Source organism: Entamoeba invadens, assembly GCF_000330505.1.
Source record: "Entamoeba invadens IP1 unplaced genomic scaffold scaff_1105074726103, whole genome shotgun sequence".
Taxonomy (NCBI): Eukaryota; Evosea; order Mastigamoebida; family Endamoebidae; genus Entamoeba; species Entamoeba invadens.
In genome coordinates, this window is record NW_004443767.1 from 373,789 (window position 1) to 393,729 (window position 19,941).

At 36.0% G+C, this 19,941-nt stretch overlaps 13 protein-coding genes across 13 annotated transcripts; 3 read left to right on the forward strand and 10 right to left on the reverse strand.

Moving 5' to 3' along the window:
• Nucleotides 1–145: 145 nt before the first annotated feature.
• EIN_250180 (nucleolar protein, putative) lies at nucleotides 146–1,563 on the forward strand (the record flags this gene model as incomplete). Its single annotated transcript, XM_004261647.1, has 2 exons — nucleotides 146–1,073; nucleotides 1,139–1,563. The coding sequence occupies 2 exons, from the start codon at nucleotides 146–148 to the stop codon at nucleotides 1,561–1,563; spliced, it is 1,353 nt and encodes a 450-aa protein (XP_004261695.1).
• Nucleotides 1,564–1,753: 190 nt separating this feature from the next.
• On the reverse strand, nucleotides 1,754–2,365 carry EIN_250190 (vacuolar-sorting protein SNF7, putative; the record flags this gene model as incomplete). Its single annotated transcript, XM_004261648.1, has 1 exon — nucleotides 1,754–2,365. One exon carries the CDS (start codon nucleotides 2,363–2,365, stop codon nucleotides 1,754–1,756), a length of 612 nt encoding a protein of 203 aa, XP_004261696.1.
• A 585-nt stretch (nucleotides 2,366–2,950) lies between these two features.
• EIN_250200 (40S ribosomal protein S26E, putative) lies at nucleotides 2,951–3,388 on the reverse strand (the record flags this gene model as incomplete). Its single annotated transcript, XM_004261649.1, has 1 exon — nucleotides 2,951–3,388. One exon carries the CDS (start codon nucleotides 3,386–3,388, stop codon nucleotides 2,951–2,953), a length of 438 nt encoding a protein of 145 aa, XP_004261697.1.
• A 465-nt stretch (nucleotides 3,389–3,853) lies between these two features.
• EIN_250210 (pre-rRNA-processing protein TSR2, putative) lies at nucleotides 3,854–4,548 on the reverse strand (the record flags this gene model as incomplete). Its single annotated transcript, XM_004261650.1, has 2 exons — nucleotides 3,854–4,302; nucleotides 4,350–4,548. The coding sequence occupies 2 exons, from the start codon at nucleotides 4,546–4,548 to the stop codon at nucleotides 3,854–3,856; spliced, it is 648 nt and encodes a 215-aa protein (XP_004261698.1).
• A 182-nt stretch (nucleotides 4,549–4,730) lies between these two features.
• On the forward strand, nucleotides 4,731–5,277 carry EIN_250220 (hypothetical protein; the record flags this gene model as incomplete). The annotated part of the gene is made up of 3 exons (XM_004261651.1): nucleotides 4,731–4,884; nucleotides 4,935–4,982; nucleotides 5,024–5,277. 3 exons carry the CDS (start codon nucleotides 4,731–4,733, stop codon nucleotides 5,275–5,277), a joined length of 456 nt encoding a protein of 151 aa, XP_004261699.1.
• A 75-nt stretch (nucleotides 5,278–5,352) lies between these two features.
• EIN_250230 (hypothetical protein) lies at nucleotides 5,353–5,946 on the reverse strand (the record flags this gene model as incomplete). Its single annotated transcript, XM_004261652.1, has 1 exon — nucleotides 5,353–5,946. One exon carries the CDS (start codon nucleotides 5,944–5,946, stop codon nucleotides 5,353–5,355), a length of 594 nt encoding a protein of 197 aa, XP_004261700.1.
• Nucleotides 5,947–6,450: 504 nt separating this feature from the next.
• Nucleotides 6,451–7,856, reverse strand: EIN_250240 (set and mynd domain containing protein, putative; the record flags this gene model as incomplete). The annotated part of the gene is made up of 2 exons (XM_004261653.1): nucleotides 6,451–6,641; nucleotides 6,761–7,856. 2 exons carry the CDS (start codon nucleotides 7,854–7,856, stop codon nucleotides 6,451–6,453), a joined length of 1,287 nt encoding a protein of 428 aa, XP_004261701.1.
• An 82-nt stretch (nucleotides 7,857–7,938) lies between these two features.
• Nucleotides 7,939–9,330, reverse strand: EIN_250250 (hypothetical protein; the record flags this gene model as incomplete). Its single annotated transcript, XM_004261654.1, has 1 exon — nucleotides 7,939–9,330. The coding sequence occupies one exon, from the start codon at nucleotides 9,328–9,330 to the stop codon at nucleotides 7,939–7,941; it is 1,392 nt and encodes a 463-aa protein (XP_004261702.1).
• Nucleotides 9,331–9,650: 320 nt separating this feature from the next.
• EIN_250260 (hypothetical protein) lies at nucleotides 9,651–13,461 on the reverse strand (the record flags this gene model as incomplete). The annotated part of the gene is made up of 4 exons (XM_004261655.1): nucleotides 9,651–12,542; nucleotides 12,597–13,061; nucleotides 13,128–13,255; nucleotides 13,317–13,461. 4 exons carry the CDS (start codon nucleotides 13,459–13,461, stop codon nucleotides 9,651–9,653), a joined length of 3,630 nt encoding a protein of 1,209 aa, XP_004261703.1.
• A 263-nt stretch (nucleotides 13,462–13,724) lies between these two features.
• EIN_250270 (hypothetical protein) lies at nucleotides 13,725–14,228 on the reverse strand (the record flags this gene model as incomplete). The annotated part of the gene is made up of 1 exon (XM_004261656.1): nucleotides 13,725–14,228. One exon carries the CDS (start codon nucleotides 14,226–14,228, stop codon nucleotides 13,725–13,727), a length of 504 nt encoding a protein of 167 aa, XP_004261704.1.
• A 973-nt stretch (nucleotides 14,229–15,201) lies between these two features.
• Nucleotides 15,202–16,254, forward strand: EIN_250280 (geranylgeranyl pyrophosphate synthetase, putative; the record flags this gene model as incomplete). Its single annotated transcript, XM_004261657.1, has 1 exon — nucleotides 15,202–16,254. The coding sequence occupies one exon, from the start codon at nucleotides 15,202–15,204 to the stop codon at nucleotides 16,252–16,254; it is 1,053 nt and encodes a 350-aa protein (XP_004261705.1).
• A 128-nt stretch (nucleotides 16,255–16,382) lies between these two features.
• Nucleotides 16,383–17,039, reverse strand: EIN_250290 (hypothetical protein; the record flags this gene model as incomplete). The annotated part of the gene is made up of 1 exon (XM_004261658.1): nucleotides 16,383–17,039. The coding sequence occupies one exon, from the start codon at nucleotides 17,037–17,039 to the stop codon at nucleotides 16,383–16,385; it is 657 nt and encodes a 218-aa protein (XP_004261706.1).
• A 76-nt stretch (nucleotides 17,040–17,115) lies between these two features.
• On the reverse strand, nucleotides 17,116–19,110 carry EIN_250300 (hypothetical protein; the record flags this gene model as incomplete). The annotated part of the gene is made up of 1 exon (XM_004261659.1): nucleotides 17,116–19,110. One exon carries the CDS (start codon nucleotides 19,108–19,110, stop codon nucleotides 17,116–17,118), a length of 1,995 nt encoding a protein of 664 aa, XP_004261707.1.
• Nucleotides 19,111–19,941: the final 831 nt, after the last annotated feature.

A 19,941-nucleotide genomic window follows, 5' to 3' on the forward strand; every position in this document is an offset into this window, starting at 1 on the left:
GATACTAAAAAGGTTTAATTTTTAATTAAAAACTAGAGAGGGTTTATATAATAAATAAATAATAATATTTATCATATATATAATATAATTAAGTAATGAAATGTTTTAAAAATAATCAAAAAAAGAACACCAAAAGATATTAAACATGTCTCTTTGGGGAAACTCCTACTTTAAAAAGAATTCAAAACCCTCGGAAAAACCAAAACAGACTTCCGTCCTCTCTTCAAACATTAAAAAAGAAACCACAGAAAAAATCCTTCTTCCTCATGAGGGAGAAACAACCCTTGAGAGACTTTTGCGAATCGACCAAGAAGACAGACTTCACGGGAGTCGAGCGAAGTCTTCTAAAAAGGTATTTAAAACGATGCAAGAGAAGGATGAAGATGATGACAAGAGTGAAGACTCTTCTGATAGTTTAGATAAATCAAACGATGACTCCGAAGGCGCCCAAATGAAGATGGAAGACGACGACTCATTTTCTGAAGAAGAAGTTAAAGAGGAATTGAGTGGAGAAGAGAGTTCTTCTGAAGACGAGGACAAGGCGAAAGCGACTAAAAGTAAAAAGGATAAAGACGAAGAAGAAGAAGACCTTGTTTTGGGAGGTAAAGACACATTTAAGTTCGACGACTCTTCTGTTTCGGAAGACGAACAATCTGAACAGAAAAAGAAATTAACGCCAAAGGAGAAAGATGCACAACGCGAAGCTCGTCATGCCAAAGATGCCGATTGCACTGTTTTCATTCAAAATGTGAATAAAAAACTCGACTATAAAACAATCGGAACTTTCTTGCGCACTTTTGGCCGTGTCGTGTCGTACAGGATTCGATGTGTAGCACGTGACGTAGACACCCCAACGCACGGGTTTTACACCTACGCCAACATGAAATGTAACGACGTGAAAAAGACATTCAGTGTGTTTGCTGTCTTCAAGAATCCGGAGACTGCAGAGAATATCGCGAACCAACTTGATGGACTCTTTTATGAAGGGTTTCATCTGCGTGCTGATGTTATGAGTAACAAAGGACAACACCGGGGTGTTAAAAGAACAGTGACTATTGCTGGTCTTCCATACAGTTTGTTATCCACGTTTCATTAATTATATAATTATAGTAATTAATACCAATAGAATAACAAATAGAAACAGAAGAAGAAGATGTGAGGAAGTGGTTAGACGGCAAAGGGTTGAAAGTTGAGCGTGTTGCTTTGCTGAGAATCAAAGAGACCCAACAGTGCTCTGGCTTTGGGTTTGTCACATTTGAGAATAAAGAAGACGTCGAAAAGGTGTACGGATTCAATGGAGACACTTTACTCAATCGAACAATTCGATTTGGACCGTATCACAAAGACCAAAACAAATACCTCGACAAGAAGAAGGAGCGTGTGGAGAAGATTCGTGCCGCGAAGAGAGAGAAGAAGAGAGTTAATAGTGAGCGTAGTAAGGCGTTACTTGGCAAGAAGCGAAAGGATGAAGAGCGTTCCAAAGCACAGGCAAAAGAGGTCAAAGCAAAGAACAAAGCCAAGAAGTTTAGACACGAGACAAAGCCGAGGAAGAATTTTGACTAGATTGATTTTTTTATTACGAAGTCTTATATAATTGCGTAACAGAAAGGTACTTTTTGCTTCTTCTTATTACTAATTAATACCAACTCCTTTTTCAATTCGTTTTACTTGTGCAAATGAAACCCTACCCTCCGCATTTTCCTCATTTTGAAGAAACCAAAAAAAAGAAAAGAAAACTGAATACTAGTTGGTGTTACATCAACTCTGCCAATTCATCTTCTTCTGCTTTGCTCATGACTTTCTTGGCCTTTTCTTTTGTGACTTTGGTCTTGGCCTTTGGGAGATCTTCCTCAAGTTGGGCAAGTTCATCGTCTTGCTCATCTTTCACTTCATCTTCTAAATCAGCAAGGTCATCCTCCAATTCCCCTTGGTCGACATCTTGAAGATCTTCACCAAGCAGTTCCCCGACCTCGTGTGATTTTTCGTTGTTCTCTCTGAGCGACTCCATTGTTTTTTCGACCTTGGCCGGGTCCATTTCTTTGTTGATCTTTGTCATGGTTTTGTTCATCTCAGCCATGGATTTAGCGGTGTCGATTTTAACTTTGGCGCCTTCGATTTCAAGGATCTGCCCTTCAAGATTTGAACGAAGTTGAATGTCTTCGTTCATGTGCTTTTCGTGGAGCTTTTTGAGCTTGAGGTGTTGTGAAGCGCCCGTCTTATCGCCCTTTTTCATACAAGCCTTTGCAAGGGCAAGTTCTTTTTCCATTCTTTGTCTGTCGTACTCCTCTTTTTTCTCGATGGTTTTAATACGTTCGTTAACTTTTGCGACTGTTTGCTTTGTTGAATTCTTTTTAAACCATGACATGTTGTGTGAAAGGTGGGACTGATTTAAGCAGTTCCACATATATAGAGTTAGTGGTTTATTAATAAGAAATAATTCAAAAGGAACACGGTTGCTTTTCTCGTTTGTAAAACCATATTTTTACTAAACAAATATCAATAAAAACAATTCAAATCGTTCTTTTAGATCTATAATATCCAAAAGTACAATTATATCAATATAGTCCCCATATTATAGTATACAAATTGATTGTGTTATTATTAGTACACATTTTTGGAACATTTTGGATGAGTTCCAGTTCTTGAAAAAAAGGAAAGAAAATACAAAAAAGAGTCAGTTGTTTTTCTGGTATAGAATAAAAGAATTATTAGATGGAATGAACTGTAAATTGGACAATTCGTCTTTGATTTCGAAAGAAAAATGTTGTCGACTTGTTTTTTTATTAAAAACTGTTATATAAAACATTCGACAATAACGAAGAGTGTTGACTTGGTTTATTCCTTTTCAAAGTAAAAACATATTATTCTTCTAATAAAACAGGTGTTTATCATTCAAAAATTCAAAAGTCGATTAAAAAACTTAGAAACTGAAGAACAGGTCAGACTTTATTTACTGGAAGGATTTGAAAGGTCTTTCCTTAGGTGCAACAGCGACTTTTGGAGCGACAGCGATGACTGGTGCAGTGGTAGCTTGAGCTGGTGCTTCTGTTGGTTTTGCGGTTGTAGTCTTAGTTGATCTCTTGATGATTCTCTTTGGTGGTGTTCTGATCTTTCTGTCTTCGTGTGATCTGACTCTAACAATTCTACCGTGAATAGCACACGCAACACAATACTGATTTTTCAAATAAGTCTTTGGTAACTTGTATTTGACAATTGCGGAGTTGTCTGAAATGTCTCTGACGGCAGCAGCCTCAACAATATTTTTGATTGTGTATCTCTTGATTGCTTTGTCTTTTGCAACACATCGACCACAATTTGTGCAACGAACGCTTTGGACGTGTCCTCTTCCCTTCTTTGCTCTTCCGTTGTTGCGTCTCTTCGAAGTCATCCCTGTACAACCTCTTTTGAAGTTGGTGATGCTCTCTATAACCCTTTTTCACACTTTTTAGCTCTTTTTACTTTCAAAATGCTATTAAAAGAATTATTTGTGATACTTTAAATATTTTAAAGTATCACAAAGAACGCAGTTTTGGGACTAACCCTATAACATTTCAATACCATTTAATTGAAATTTGTTTTTTATTCACTCAAATATTGTTTTATTTGTTGTTATGAACAAGTCTATTAATTTCCAATTCTTTGTGTTTTTTTCACAAAGTTTAAATGATAAAGTTATATATAATTTTAATTTTTTGGAAATTGAAAAAATAATAATATTTTTATTAATATATTTATTAATATATTTATAGTAAGATGTTTAATACAGATGAGAAGGTTTAAATGTAAAAAGTGTCGTTATTTCAATAACCAAGCTTTGTTTATAAACTCAACTGATTATTTACTCTTATTTAATTCATTCATTTGTTGTTTTGTTTTCTTCATCTTTGTAGTTGTTGTTTGTTTCTTCGTCACCAACTTCTTCTTCTTCATTATCATCATCATTATTATCTTCGTCTTCTTCTTCATCCTCTTCTTCACCGTCTTCATTATCATCTTCCCCTTCTTCGTCCTCATTTTGATCGTCATAACAATCGTCCTCATCTTCGTCTTCCTCGTCATCATCGTTATCACCGTCAACGTATTGCGCAAACCCAGCGCTTTCTAAAGGCTTTTTAGCGTCTTCGATTATTTGTTTAGCTAAAGTCAGTTCTCCCACAATACACTCGGCACAAAGTCTTCCAATCAAATTAGAAATGTCCTGTATTTCCGCTTCGATGTCATCTTCAACACTTGTTGACATTTTGTTTTCAAAAAAGCTTATGAGAGTATCACAGAGTGTGTTTGGGTTGATTGTATTTCCTTCTATTGGTCAGTTCAATTCCAAATGAATGAACAACATAGAAACAAACTATTTTTATACCGCGCTAACATGGATTGAATCATCGAATCTTTTTTTTGTTCCGAGTCTTGTCCACCAAATTGGTGTTCTACAGTGAGTCTTAGTGTTGACCAACATTTCATAAGTCCACACACGCTATCTTCAAATACCTTATACTCGGCCTCTCTGTCTTTCCATGGGGAGTTGCTTGGAAATGGATGTTTAGACATTCTCTCTATATGTAAGATGAGTTTCTCATATAAAAAAATAGCAAACAATAAACACGATAAAACATAAAGGGTTCTAATTTAATTATATGACACAAATGTATAATTATATATACTATTAATGTATAATATAAGTTTTTTTCAAGAAAAGTATTATTTAATAACAAAAGAAACTATTAAAGTATATGAGTAAAACACAACAGGCAAACAATGTCATTTGGTACCAAAATGAAATTCACATTTCACGCAAACGCGGGTCACATATCATAACTAAAGAAGTCGTCGGCTGTGTCGAGAAGGAATTAAAAAACATTAAAATAGGACTTTGCAACGTATTTTGTTTGTTCACTATATGACTCAAAAAACACAGAGCACAGACTAACCAAAAGTGATGCATACGTCTGCGTCTTTGTCAATCAACGAAAACTACGACCCCAGTTTGTCAATCGTCTTAAGTGTGTTTCGTACTAATTTAAAGCGGTGAGAATTGACATAGAAAATTCTTTTAATAAAATGGTCCCCGACGGCGCGCAAAGATACGAACATTGTCTCGAGGGCGATGACGACGCTCCGGCACATATTAAAAGTATAATGTTAGGGTGCAGTCTCAACATTCCGATTCAAAACGGCGATTTATGTCTTGGCACGTGGCAAGGGATATACTTGAACGAGCACAGAGATAACGGCGGAAGCCGTACAATCGTTGTGACAATCAATGGCACCAATAAGTGATTTGTTCCTCATTGTATTTGAGTTTATTGAGTTTGTATGTTATAAATGACAAGAAAAGAACACATAAATTAGAGCCTAACTGTGCTTCCAGAACATACCAATAAGAATACCAAAAGCAGCTACTACTATGGAGCCAAGTTCAATGTAAAACCCAATGAACGGGTTTGGAGAACTTTGAGCTAACCATTCCGATATGTTGTTTGCAAAGAAGAGAGCAAGCCACAGAATCATCCCAACAATGTTGATTGCCAAACTCACTATACCAAATACTAATAATATCCAAGTCCGTCCACCAACATTCAATTTCATGGATTTCAAACACTTCTGTGTTGGCCCACAAGCATGAAGCAAGTAGTAAAGCGCAGTTATACCAGAAAGAACACAAGACGTGATCAACAATGTCATAGCAACTATACCAGATGGTGCTAACTTTGAAAATTCATAAGTGTCTGAATACCCAAATCGACGAGTTGTGCTCAGCTCTTCACCAGTGGTACTGATGTCTTTACACCCATCATTTGTCCAGTGCAACAAATAAAACTGATAACTTTGTTTTGTGGTTTGTACATTTGCCATTGCCCATGACAAAGGAAGTGATGTGATTGTCAAGCCAATACTCACAAGAAGAAAGATGGAAGAGACAAAAGGAAGAACGACAAATTTTCCCATATAATTTGTCGTTTACAGTTCATTGATATAGAGCATTTCTTGCTCTTCGTTTCAAACAAGCAAAAGAAATTCGGTTGTTGTTTGTCTTGTTTCTATATTTTTAGCTTTACAATTCTATAATTCTGTTTTCTATTTTTGGTAGTCAACTTCCAAAATATATCAATTGAAAATAAAGAAATGTAGGAACCTCCCAATATTATTTTCGATAAAAAATAAAGAATTCCCTATGTTTCTTACTTTAAAGTCAACAATTACCGCCTTTCGTTGTTTACAATATAAGTTTTTAAAATAATGAGTAAATTATTACATAAGTGTCCAAAAAATATTTATTTGATGGAAAAAGAATGTAAAAAAGTAAAAACGTATTATTTTATAAATAAATTATACTATTAATATTTCTATTACTACCAAACAATAATTAATGTTGTTGATTGGTCTTTGTATTACAAAATTGATTTTAAACTCTTAAAATCTAGAAAAGTTGACTCAACAAATTGATTTATTTTATTTAATTGCAATGACATACTCATTAAATTCTTTAACCAAGCAATGAGAGTCGTCTAAAATTGATATCCCAAGTCTCACTTTTTCAATTTCTTCTTGGAATAAATTTTCGTCTCCAGACATTCGGAATACTTTTGCAAGATGAAAGTGTTCAACAACACCGGTTATGTAAAGTAAAGGGAAAATAGTGTCTGTTTATTACATTTTGTATTATATTATTATAACATTTAAACCATATTGATCTTAATAAAAATAAATATGAACTATTTTATAATACCAATAAACTATATCAACTAACTATGAAACAAACCGACCATTTTCATCAACTTCTTGCCAACTTGTGCAGCTTCGTTGTATTTCTTTAATTGGATAAAGCTGTGGAACATAATAGAATTGAATTTGTAATGTTCTCTTACATCTTTTTCATCAATCAAAGAAGTTATGACACTCACATTTTCATTCAATTTTTCGATCACTTGTTCGTATTGTTTATTTGTACTGAGCTTGTCGATGTCATTCTCAAGGTTTCTGTATTCGTTTATTTGATACAAAGCATCTTCATATTTATCATCCCCTTCTTCAAACACTTTTTTACACGTCTTGCATTTAGCAAATTGCCCAATTTCATCAACAAACAAAGAACCACCACATTCACATAATAAGTGGTATCGATACCTCTTCTTGTCTTCTTCACACAAAGAACATCCACATGAAAAGTGCCATTTTCTAAGTTCTTTTTCTCGCCTTTCAAAGCTCTCAGTGATGTCTATGTAACTGATAAAGATCTCTTCCCCTGATTTTATACTTGTCAGACTCTTAATAGACATCTCTCGTTTATTTTGCAGTGGCACACAGTTGGGACAACATGAATGATTAATAAAACTGGCGTAGTCAAAAAGTCCAATACCAATGACTTGTTCTTCTCCATTTGTCAAACAAAAACTATTTGCTTGTATAACTTCCCAGATGGTTTTTAAAAGACTGGAATTTGATTTAAAGAGGAGAACACAGTATTCAACTGCCTTATAATTATTGATATTAGGCAACGAGCAATAATCCTCCCACTTCACAGTTTTGATAGAGCATCTATAAAGCAATAATATTTCTCCAATTCCATCTGGAATTTCACGAAGGCTTTTTATTATAGAGCATTCATTTTTGTGGTATTCATCATAGGCCTTTTTCTGGCACTCCATCGAGCAATAGTTAAACCCACAACCACACGATATTTTGCTGTTTTCTTTTAACTCTTTAAAACAATATTCACAATAAAACTTCCATTCTACATAATTCAAACACCCTCCAATTAATTTGGAGTGAACAACTTCAGTCTTTTCTGTTATATCAGTATTCAAAAAAACACCACGACCTTTACCAGTACTTTCTTTAACATTGTAAAGACTCATATATACAGTTTTAAAGTGTTTTGTTTATAAATCTAATAATTGACTTTGAGGTTTTCATAAAACTGAAAATGATACTAATTAATTAAAGATCGATTAACCCCTGACTTCTTAAATCCTCGTTTGCGATCATTGTTGTCAAATCTTCACTACTCATTGAGCTTTTACTTTCATTCTGATCACTCTCGGGCTTCTCAATACTCATTTCTTTGTCAGTGCTTGTGCTTTTCCCTTCAGTTGCTTCCTTTTCTTGGACTTGTTCGCTTCTCTTCTCTTTGTCGCTCTCTTCAAGCTCTTTGACTTTTTCATTGTTCTCATCTTCGACGCGTTGGAAGACTCGTTTATACAAAAAGATTACAATAAATATCGAAAAGAGTGCGATGACTGCCAACCCAATTTCGATTCCAATAACAATTGTCCGGCTAATAAATGCCGAATAAAGTAATGCAATACACATCGAAAGCAAATACACTATCCTCCACGCACACAACGGCGCTATTTCTTTCGGCCAAACTCTATTAACAAACGCAGTTATTAATGAGTCAATCCCACTGTCTGATATCCCACTGATTGCTCCTAATAAACACGCAACAACATTTTTGCCAGTCTCATTCATTTCGACTTCCTCAAGCAAAATACCTAAGACACCAGCAATGACTGAACAACACAACGGTATCACTAAAACCCATTTCTCACCAAACAACCGCACTAAAAACCCCCAACAAAACGTAGAAATAATCATCCCCAATCCCATACAAATGTATATCAATGAAGTCATATTGATTGGCATCAAAACTGGCATTGTGGTGTAATAGTACGACAGACAGACACCAAAAGAAACTGCGATTGGGAAGAGTAACATTAGTGGAAGTATAATAAACGCTTTCACTGTCGAAAGAAGTACTTTTGGAATGGACTCTGGTGGTGTTGGCTCTGAGTCTTGAACAAACAAAAACATGATGACTGCGACAGCAGCGATGATTGATAACACCATGAACATCATCTCCTTCTTCGACGGGTCAATAATCAATGGAACAAAGTTCCCAACAAAGAATGAGTAATACGGAAAGTAAAAAGCAGTGTAACAAAATGGGCCTTTTGGACACTCTTGCTCGTATCCAGATAATAAGACGGCGGCCGCAGACCATATCAAAGCAGCACCCAAACCACAACCAGCTGATGCCACAAAGTATAACGGTCGAATCAAGTACACATTAGTCACTATATAAAAGACATAGAAAATGCCCGCAAAAAAGAGTGAGTATTTCGGTGTTAAAAAATAGATGACAAGCGGCGTCACAAATTGGCCAATCCCAAAAAAGCCATACACGAGTGCAACGGAGATGTACCCATCTGTTTCATTAATACCTGACTGATAATTTTGAGTTGTTTGATACCCCGCAAAGAGGAGGAAAAAGCACACACCAAGATACAATGGTTTTAAATATGGCTTGACGGTGGACAACTTCTCTAACATCACTTTCTTTGGTCAGTCAAGTTCTTTCAGAGTTATATTTTTGAACCCAAAAGTGCAAGTTGTTCTTCTGTTTTCATTTTTGGTGGAATACCAAACCAAAAATACAAGTGTCCAAAGGTAATACTATCGAATGGTTATTTATAGTTAAATTATAGTTAAAGAATAATTAATAAACACTCAGTAACACATTTGAGTTTCTGTTGTTGTTGTTTTAAAAAATGAATTTTTGTAACAGAGAGTTGGTGATTTTAATACACAAATAAAAACTCTGAATGCAATATCAAATGCCTAAGATTTTAAACGCAAGAATTAAAACAAAATCATTTCAATATCACAGTCGACAACTTCTTCATTACAGCAAAAGCAGAGACCCTGACCTCTCCATTTGTGCTCAAAATCATTTTGATGGTAAGTTTATATATCTCATTGATGATAAGAGAACTGACTTCACTTGGGTATGTTGCACCAAAATTGTCAATGACCACAGTAAAGACATCATCCATGACATAACACACCTCCCTCACTGTAGCCTCTTCATCTTCTTTAAACCGATCAAAACACTTCGTCAATATCACAACAAATTTTGGAAGTAATTCTTTGCTAATGTTTGTGTTCATCAACTTGACGATTGACTCGTAAGCAAAAATACTCTGTTTGAGGCCAAACTCGAAAAACCTGCAGTTTTCAAGTATCACATCTAACATGGAAATTCGTTGTTCCAAAGTGAACTCATCACTGTCACACCACTCAACGACCTTCTTCATCCATTTTTGTGATAACTCTCCACAGATGATGTTGTCAATGTCAAACAAAGACCCTTTGGGCGCAACCATCAACACATTCATATCAAATACAATCCCAATGATCTTCACCTTTTCCCAACTTTCCCCAATTTCAAGACGGTTAAGACACACTTCACGAGTCTCCGACAAAGTGACTGTTGGAGTATAAACCACTGAAACGTCCTCTCCAATGTGTTTTGTGCAGTAAATTATGACTTCTTTAATACAATCCCACATCTCTAATTTCCATCGAAGTGAGATAAAAATAAGACGTGGCAGACAATACCACTTCGTGTCATTCACTCGACGGTTTGGGCAGCTCAAATTCAAAAGCGTTAAAATGCATTTCTTCATGACTTCTCCAAGCTCGACGCGTTCGTCGGGACTCCACTCTTTATTGATTACACTCATCCACGTGATCATGTTCTGTTGGGCTATGCTCCAATTGTTTTCCACCAAATAGTGATCGTCTGGGAACACTGTAATTGCCTCAATACCCAACGCAACCGTCACAAGATTCTCGTCATCTTTAAAACAGTTAGTGAGCATCTGCATTAAAGAGGTGTTAATTCCATTATTGTTAAATATCATCTGGGCAACGCTCCTCTCCAATTTTATTGCCTCAACATTTAAATCACCTCTTGTGTTCTTTTTGATCACTTCAATATACTTTACAACAGCTTCGACGGTCACGTACGTTGGCTTAAAGAATGCCACAACTATATATTTCATCAACTGTTCATATACCTTCTTCTTCAATGTATCTGAAAATGTTTCAAAAGACGGAACAAGTCGAATCAGACCACCCAAGACTACTACAACTATGTCATTCCACTCTCTCATCATTGGAATTACAAACGAAATGATTTTGACTTCCTCGATTTTCAAATCGGGAACTATTTCAACGTTGTTCACACGACAGTAGATATCACTACGAATTTCTTGAAGCACAGGAAGCAACACCTCTTCGATCACTTGTTCCCAACATGACGCAGAAACCACTTTCATGATATTGCCAAGCGCTCGTAAAAGTGTTTGAACAGCGCCACTCCAGATGACATATCTTTCGTCACCAATACTTCTCTTCATTTCACGAAGAATTTTCATGACACGGACGTCTTTAATTTCATCATCAATATTCCCATCGACACTCTCCATCATATCCCAAAGTAATTGAATTGCAGACAATGAAACATTCGTGTCCCGTTTTTGAACACAATATCTGCCAACTACTTCAATAAGTATATCAACTTCTTCTCTGGCCATCACACTCACTTGTCCCGCTATTTGCTTGATCACACCAAATGAACTACCAATGTTCCCTTTCTCTTCACTACTCTCTCCTATCCCTTTCAATAACGTACCCCATTTCCCTCCCATCTCACTTTCTATGCTTTCGATAACGCTTGATAACACACCTATAACAACACTCACACACTCTTTATTCCCTTTGCACATCAACTGCTCAATAACTGAGATCGTTCCTTCGCTCAAATGTTCGCGTAACATCTCCACAAGAAAATCAACAGCCATATTTTTCCACTCTTCTTTTGTGCAAAACATCATAAGGTCTTCGATGTTTCGATGTACCACGCCTTCATAATCTCCCCTCGCTCTGATCACAGTAAAATACTCGCGGCTGTAATATCGCCCGCTCCCAGTGCGCGACAAGTGTCCTAATGCGTGAAGCATCAAATCTATACTTTCGTTGCTCAACTCGTTGACAATTAAATGTGGAAGTTCGTTGAATTGGTACAATTTCTCTGGAATTGGAGATAAGTTTCCGACAGCTTCCATCACGGGGAGAACAATCATGAACTCTTCCTCGCCAAACAGTCCAATGTTAGTCATACAGATGGTGTACAACGTTGTTAGACAGTGAAGAGAAATTGGTGTTCCAACGAAGCCATGAATGATCCCCGATATTTTAGTGATTTGTGTGAATATTGCCACAAGAGCCGTGTGGAGTTTTTGGTGGAGAAGTAACATAGTCAGTGGAATACACATAGAAATGACGTCTTCGTTTTGATAATTTGTAAGAAGATAATGGACACATGGCCAAATCACAGAAATTAGTTTGCCATCTTCTGGTGTCGCAACGGAAATTACATCTGATAATATCTGTGTCACATTTGGGTAAAGCGATGGACTACAGTTCTCGATGTACCCGCTCACTGTTGTTGTGCAATTGATCAACCGCTCTGGTGATGGGGATTTGTGTATACAATTGTTACATATTGCAAAGAACGATTGCACCTCCCACGGCTCGCTGTACGCTTTGGGAACGACGACTGAGAACGGAATTTTGACCGAGTAATTTAAAAGAGAAATCACGAGAGTGTAACACATCGTTAATGTCTGCGACCGAAGGGTGAAATGTTTTATTAAAATGTTAGTCAACGTTTGGAGACTTTGGTTGAATTCTCGAATCTGTTATTAAGCATTATAATCATTCAGTTTTCATTATTTTGATCAACAACAAACGTTAAACAGTTGAGGATAATCAGTAAGAATACAATTGATCAATTTAAGACACAGTGTCGGATCAAACGTTACGACTGTGAGCTTTTCCGGAGAAACGCCGACAGAGAGAAATTGCAGGTCTTTAAAAAGATTTAAAATATCATTTGTCATCGCCCAATCCTCTTTCATCTCCACTAATATTCCTTTTTTGACTTTGACATCATTGATTTCGTTACTAGCGACGTCTGCCATTGTTTTAAGAATGAATGGAAATGTCACGGAAACGGAATTCTTTATATTAGCAGGAGAGTTTTCAAAGTACAAAATTAGCGCACTGAATGCGACAGATGTAAGTGAGCCTTTGATCATTTCGAGGATGAGTGGTGTTGTTAGTATTGTGTTTATAACCTGAATATTTCGTGTAAATTGGTCTTCATCAAATTCATAGAAAGACACCATTTCTGGGAGAAGTAATTTATAGCCTTCCTACACATGACTCACGTGACTTGTTAACACTTATTAATCCTTTTGTATATATAACAAAACACAAACCATTGTCAACAAATTCTGAATCACTAATTTCGACACACAGTTCATCGCGTCAGAGTATATCTTTGGCGTGTGAAGAGTGAGACACGACACAAGTGGATTAACAAAGCTGATTTGTTGTTCAATAAACACTATTAATCAGTGTCTTCTACTTTCACTCGTTTAAACTATTACAAATGATATCAGACAAACCATTTGAGAAATCACTGGGTGGGGTGTTCTCGAGTATCTCTATGGCACTTTCAAGCCCTCCTCGTATTTCACTTCTTCTAAATCCTCTTCTCAAATCGTTCAACAGTAGTTTGAACTCTGCAAGCACTGTACCCACTGCAGACATCTTAAATAAATCCAAGTTCTTTACTTTCTTTACTCTTCACTTTTTAACTCATTCAACTCTACTTAATTCTATAGTTTTATTATATATTATTATATACTATTTAAAAAAGAATTATAATTTATTTATTATTGTTATTAGATCTATAATTATTTCTTTATTTATCTCATTTGTAAAACGATTAATGAACTATTTCTTATAGTTTTGTGTTTTTTTTCTTATCGCATCCAACCACATTAAAAGAAATTCCGTGCAATACAAAAGAATTACTCATCATCGTACTCTTTAAAAAGATTGCGTTCTTTATTCCTTCTCCTCCGACTCCTCTTCTTCTTTTCTTCCTGTTTGTCCTCAAAATCAGTCCGAATGTGTTGTCCAGTGATCTTCCCGTTTTTGTCCACATCAGCAAATACACTTCCTCCTATAACAGGGTAACACTCGCCATACAAATCGTCGTCCATCATAATTTTGTTCTTCTTGATGTCTTCGCTTCCGCAAACTTCTTTTGGTATTGGTTTCTTGGTTTTCTCTTGAACTTGGGACGTCTCCATATTTTCTTCAAACTCTTCCAAATCCCTTTTCTCCTCTTTTTGACTCGTTGCGATGTCAAACCCAAAGATGTCCAAAATCCCCGTCGCGTCTTTCTTCTTATCAACTTTTTGTTTCACGACTTTCACACCACTCTCCGGCACAAATCCACTCTTTTCAATATTCGCAGAATTTATCCCAAACACATCCTCTTCTTCCTCTGACGAAAAAATATTGGTCATTGAATTGAGTTCGGTTTCCAAGTTCAATTTAAACGACTCGTTAATTAAAAAATGATGTTAATTTAAGTATTACTTTGCTTTGGAAGTCTTACGTGTTAAAGAACTCTAAAAAACCAAATGGATCCCTTTACAATAGATCAAATAGTTAAACAATTTACTTCCTCTCCCGAGACTGAGTCGTTTGTTGTCTATATATTTATTGGAATGGACTGTTTTCCTGATTAATAGAGTCATGAATAATGCATACTCTTCCGTGACCTCAAAAGGGTTAAGAGACAAAATTGTTAGCGAGATGAAGGACGAACTTATGAACCTCCAAATAACAAACGCGATCACTCAAGATAACATCGACGCACTCATCGCAAAATATGTTGAAAGTTTGTTCTTCGCTTTGGAATACCAAGTAACATATAGAACTCGCAGAAACTGAGTCCGAGACTGTGAATGGCTCTGTGGAAAATTACATCAAAAACAATTGATAACACCAAACTGACAAAAATGGGTATCTAGCCACACAGTTCCTTTATTTATTGTTTTTCACTTCCAGTCCTAAGTGAAGTATTTAAACTATTATATTATAATTTAAATACTATAATGTAATAGTTAGAACATGTTTCCTTTTTTGTTGATCAATGTATTGTATGTTTATAAATATTTTAATAAATTGGAGTATTCCGTACCTTCGCCATGTTGGTGAGACACTTGTTATAACACCATTTCTCACTTTCATTGCTATGTTGTTACTCAAGTTTGTTGTTTAAAAACAAATTTTATAAATATAGTAAAAATAAACCATATAATAACATACAAAAAATTATTAAGAAAATGGTTTTCTCTAAATAGACGATATTTTTTTTTAGTTACTTCTTTCAGTAAAGAACTAGAATAAAATAATAAAATAATTAGAATTAAACTATTGCCGAAGACACGTTGAAAACCATTGTTATTTGTCTCTCAAACTTCCAAATCCAATATGGAGGTTCTGCGAGCTGAGGTGGAGTCTGTTCTGAAGGAAATTTTTGTAGAAGAACGAGCTGCGAATAGCCATAATGCTGTTCAGTCTGAAGCGATAGATGTCATGGAAAACTTTGTGTTGGGGAGTGGAAAGCGATTGCGACCACTGGGCTTACTCTCGTTTTATATTGGAGGTGGCGGGCAACTCACAGACCCCGAAACCAAAACAAAAATATTAAGACTTGCTGCAGCGATGGAATTAATGCACGACTCGACCTTAGCCGTGGATGATGTGATGGATGAAGACGAGTATCGACGTAACCAGAAAACAGTTGTGAAAGATTTACTTGACCGATACGTCTCAAGACGTCCAGACCAAATAACAGGGAAGTTTCTTTTCACAAGCACTGCTACTAATTTTGCTTCTTCAGTGTCTGTCCTCATCGGTAATCTACTCTACTGTATGTCAATGAAACTATGCTTTGGATTTCCAAAATACGTCATAGACGAGGTCGTCGATCTCTTTGTTGGACTCAATTATGGCCAAATTCTCGACATGAGCAAATTGGAGACCTACGATGAGTACATCCTCAACGTCAAATTTAAGACGGCAATCTTCTTTAAGGCAATTGCGTCTATCGGACTCTATTTGGCAGGAAGAAGTGAGGAGGACATTAAAGTAGCTCAGTCTTGGGGCGATCACTTTGGCATTGCCTTCCAAATGCGAGACGATTTGATCGATATCGACGCTAACAGTAAAATGAGGAAACTCGGGAGCGATATTAAAGAAGGAAAGCGAACAGCAGTAGTGTGGACTGCTCTTCAAGATGGCGTTCTTAATGCTGAAGAGAAGACTTTTACAGAAGAAATGTTGGCAAAGCACGAGAAGGCCTTCGACGATAAAGAAATGGCCGACAAGTTCTTGGAAATACTCAGAGGAAAACCGGCTGAAGTGATGAGAAAGGAGATTTCGCAACACCACAACGACGCAATTGAAGACCTCAAAAGACTCAACTTGACTCAACCATCCTTCGATTTCTTGAAGAAGCTCACTGACATCCTTCTTAATTGATATGGTTTATCTTACTATACATTATTAGTATTTTAATTTATAATAAAAATACTATTAAAAAAAAGTTCTAATAAGTAACTAGAACAAGACCATCATTAACCTAAGAATCGAATTAGAATAAGAAACATCTAGTTACCTCCTAGTCTTCGCGCATGTGGACGAACAAAACATTTTCTAAGATATAAAACGAAGTAGAATCCCCACACAACAAATAAAGTGTATTGGCGTGTTATAAACGAAGACATTACAGTCAATGTACAAAGGATTAAATAGAGTATAAATCGTGTCGAAAACGCCTTTGGGGAAGTTAAAGTATTAGAAAGATCATGTCTTGGTGTATGCATGCAGATGCAAGCTAAAAGACCAAATTGGAGAAGGACAAAGATGACGAACGTCACGATAATAGCACCCACGATACCGTAGCGATACAACCCGATATTATAAAACACCAAAAATTTGTACGCTTGTAAAAATGTTGAGACAAATGATGTTATAAGCTTCACATTGAAGTTTTGTTGACTGTAGTTGATTAAGAAAAGCCCAATCGTGAAATGTATAGCCACCATAATAAAGAAGTCCTTTGGTATTAGAATACCCAAAAATAGTAACATAACTTCGCCACTCAAACAGACTAATAAAGGGGATGTAACGTATCCCAAAGGTAATATCGACTTAGTTAAGTCCATATATTCAAGTTGTACATCTATAGAGTGTATACCATATATAATTAATATAATTATTAGATTATCACTTACATCTGGTATTTGTATCCAATTAATTGCCATTACTTTTCGAGTTCAATAAAACTAATTATAACACAGTAAAAAGTACACAGTTATTTAAAAATATTTCTTTATGGGTTCACATGTAAGTGTTGTTCTCAACTCCTCCCGCATACACTTCCATCTGCTGTTGAGTCACTCCACCTTTCGCAATTTTGATTTCCGCAGGAAGGTCCGGGCCTTCCTCTAAATACTCATAACCCTCTGCTATAAAATCTGATGCATCTTGACCTGCAACACTCCTCCGACTCTCCTCCATCTTCATTACAAACTGACTCACATACCTCTTAGCTACTTTCTTCACTTCATTCATCTTAATCGAAATAGCGTTGTCAACATATTTATTCAATCCCTTCATGACAGTCTCGCGAATGACATCCATCACTACATTCAACTCTTGTTGCTTCGCTGAACAAAACACAAATTGCGAAATGTATTTCCACAATTTGGCTTCAACACAGTTTTTACACGTCGACCACAGTGGCTTTTGTGCGATGGTTAACACTCTCCCCGTTGCTTCCTCGATTTTTGTGATATCCGTCTCAGTGCAAAAATCCTTTTGGATGATCTCACCGACAATTTTCATGATCAATGACAGACTGATACTCACGGCTTTCGAGATGTCTTGCATTGAAAAATCGAGAAAAATGTCAATCATCATCTTCCAGTGCTCTTCTTTAAACGAGTCGCATATCAATATCTCGGGAATCGGGTCATCGACACCACGACTCAAACTGTCAAAACAAAGTGACTTCTCCGAGAGTAAAAGTTGTTTCAATCGTGAAAGGGGGACAACTGTTTTGCTTTGTGTGAACTCCGCAAACACACCACCATCGCACCGACTCCTCTCTTTAGCAATCAATATCAGACTTCGTGATATCTCTTCATTCTCTCGATTCAACAGATGATGACTTAAATACTCCGCAGGGGTGATTTTGAACATCAAAATCACATTTCTGACCTCTTCACTATTCAGTGAAGCAAATTGTTCGGACAATGAAAACTCGCATATCTTTTGCAATAGTGGTACCATGAATGGGTTGTTCGCATTATATACTTCCGATTCAACACCGCCTTTCAATACCTTGGCGAGAAATCGTACAATCACATCGATGTTTTCAGGCGTTGTGTCGTCGCGTAATATCGCCCGCAGTTGTACTTGATTTGATCGGATCGGCTTGTTGAGACCTAATGTCAATAACCCGAGAAAATTACCCAGAGACAAGAAGAGGTAACTTTCTTGTTGATCAAAGACCTTCAACTTCTTCATAATTTTGATAGCCTCTCCAGTGAAAAAGGATATCGCGACAACACTCCCCAACATAGTCAAAGATACTTTAATGCACCTTGGTTGTATCCCTTCGTCCATTATAGCTGCTGTGAACAAAGCTATTTCAAACAGCTTTTTCTTGTGATTTTGTTGTGTTAAGTACCTCTTAAAAATGTCCTCTGCGCCCTTTGCTAACTCGTTAGGACTCTTTTCTCTATTTTCTCCAATGAACCGACTTAGTTCTTTAATAGTTGATATATTTGCAACGTCCAAATTCATTTGAAAGTCGATTGAATTGAACAGTTTGTGTATCAAGGAGATGACTGTTGGCAATTTACTGTTTGCACAATCTACAATTGTTGCATACAAGTTCTTGTCGAAGGTCGAGATGTTCTTCTTACTTTTCAGTAAGTAGCAGTACGAGGGCCACTCGTGGAGTCTTTCTTGAAATTGGGCAAGTGCGGTCGACCCACAACAAAAGAAATTTGACTGTGGGGGTTCGCATGACGCCCAGTATATCGTTCGAAGTAAATGAATTAACGCACAGTTGCGGACAACCCTTTGTCGAACCATCTCGCCACACAATTTCCCAAATTGAACAGCTGTGTCATGTTTTGAGAAGACGTTCATCCTTCCAAATTCGTCTAACACCGTTTTGACTATTAATATCATTAACTCGTTCTCTTCAGGGTTTGCGCTGTTCTTGAACACAAGGGTCTGTGTGACAAAGTCCTCGACAGACAACTTCCCATAGAAAAAGTCTCGGTACATTTCGTTCACGCGAGACGAAACAGACTGTTCCATCAATTCAAAAAGCCTTTTTTCAGTTGAGTTTTGATTCTAGTTTGTTTATGGTTCAGTAAATTAAAAAAATTGCTTCATATCACTTTCTATAAGTTCGTCTTGTTTTACTTCTGAATTTTCTCTCTTTTCTATTAAAAAAAAGAAAACAAAAAGTGTGTTATTTATTCTTTGGTTTATTATTAAAGAAAATTGGGTTCTCTAGTTTGTTTAAACTATATATATAGTTTTTTTGTTTTATTTATTTCTTCAATTTGTGAAAACCAAATAGTGTTGAAAATAAAAACAGTTAAAAAAAAGATTTTTAATATAATAACTATATAAAATATTATAATACATTTAAGTGTTAGGAACGAAATAAATCGGGATTGAAATAAATAATTTCATAGAAAATATGTTATAAAACAAATAATAAACAATAATAAATCATTAATTACAATATCTATTTTCAAAGTAAATGTTTTTTTGCACAATTGGACCTTCGCCAGTCTTATTGTCATGGAGGTGAGATGAATTGTAGTTGTCTGGTTCAATAGTCGAAGAAGTGATCACAGAGTCAAATTGTTGTAATGAGCTTTGGTTAATAGTGTATTCATTTTCAATCTCAAATAGTTTCTCAACAACTTTATCGTAATTTCCATTGAACTGAGTGTACACGTCACTTATGGTCGTGGGAGAGATATTTGGAAATATAGATTGAATAGCCGCTATCTCATTTGAAGAATCCATGAATTCCATTGAAATGAAATTTCAGTCACCCCTTTTTATTAAGTCCATTGTTCGTTTTGGAAAATAGACTTTCGTTTTTGACGCTTTGATTTTGAAGTTTACTTT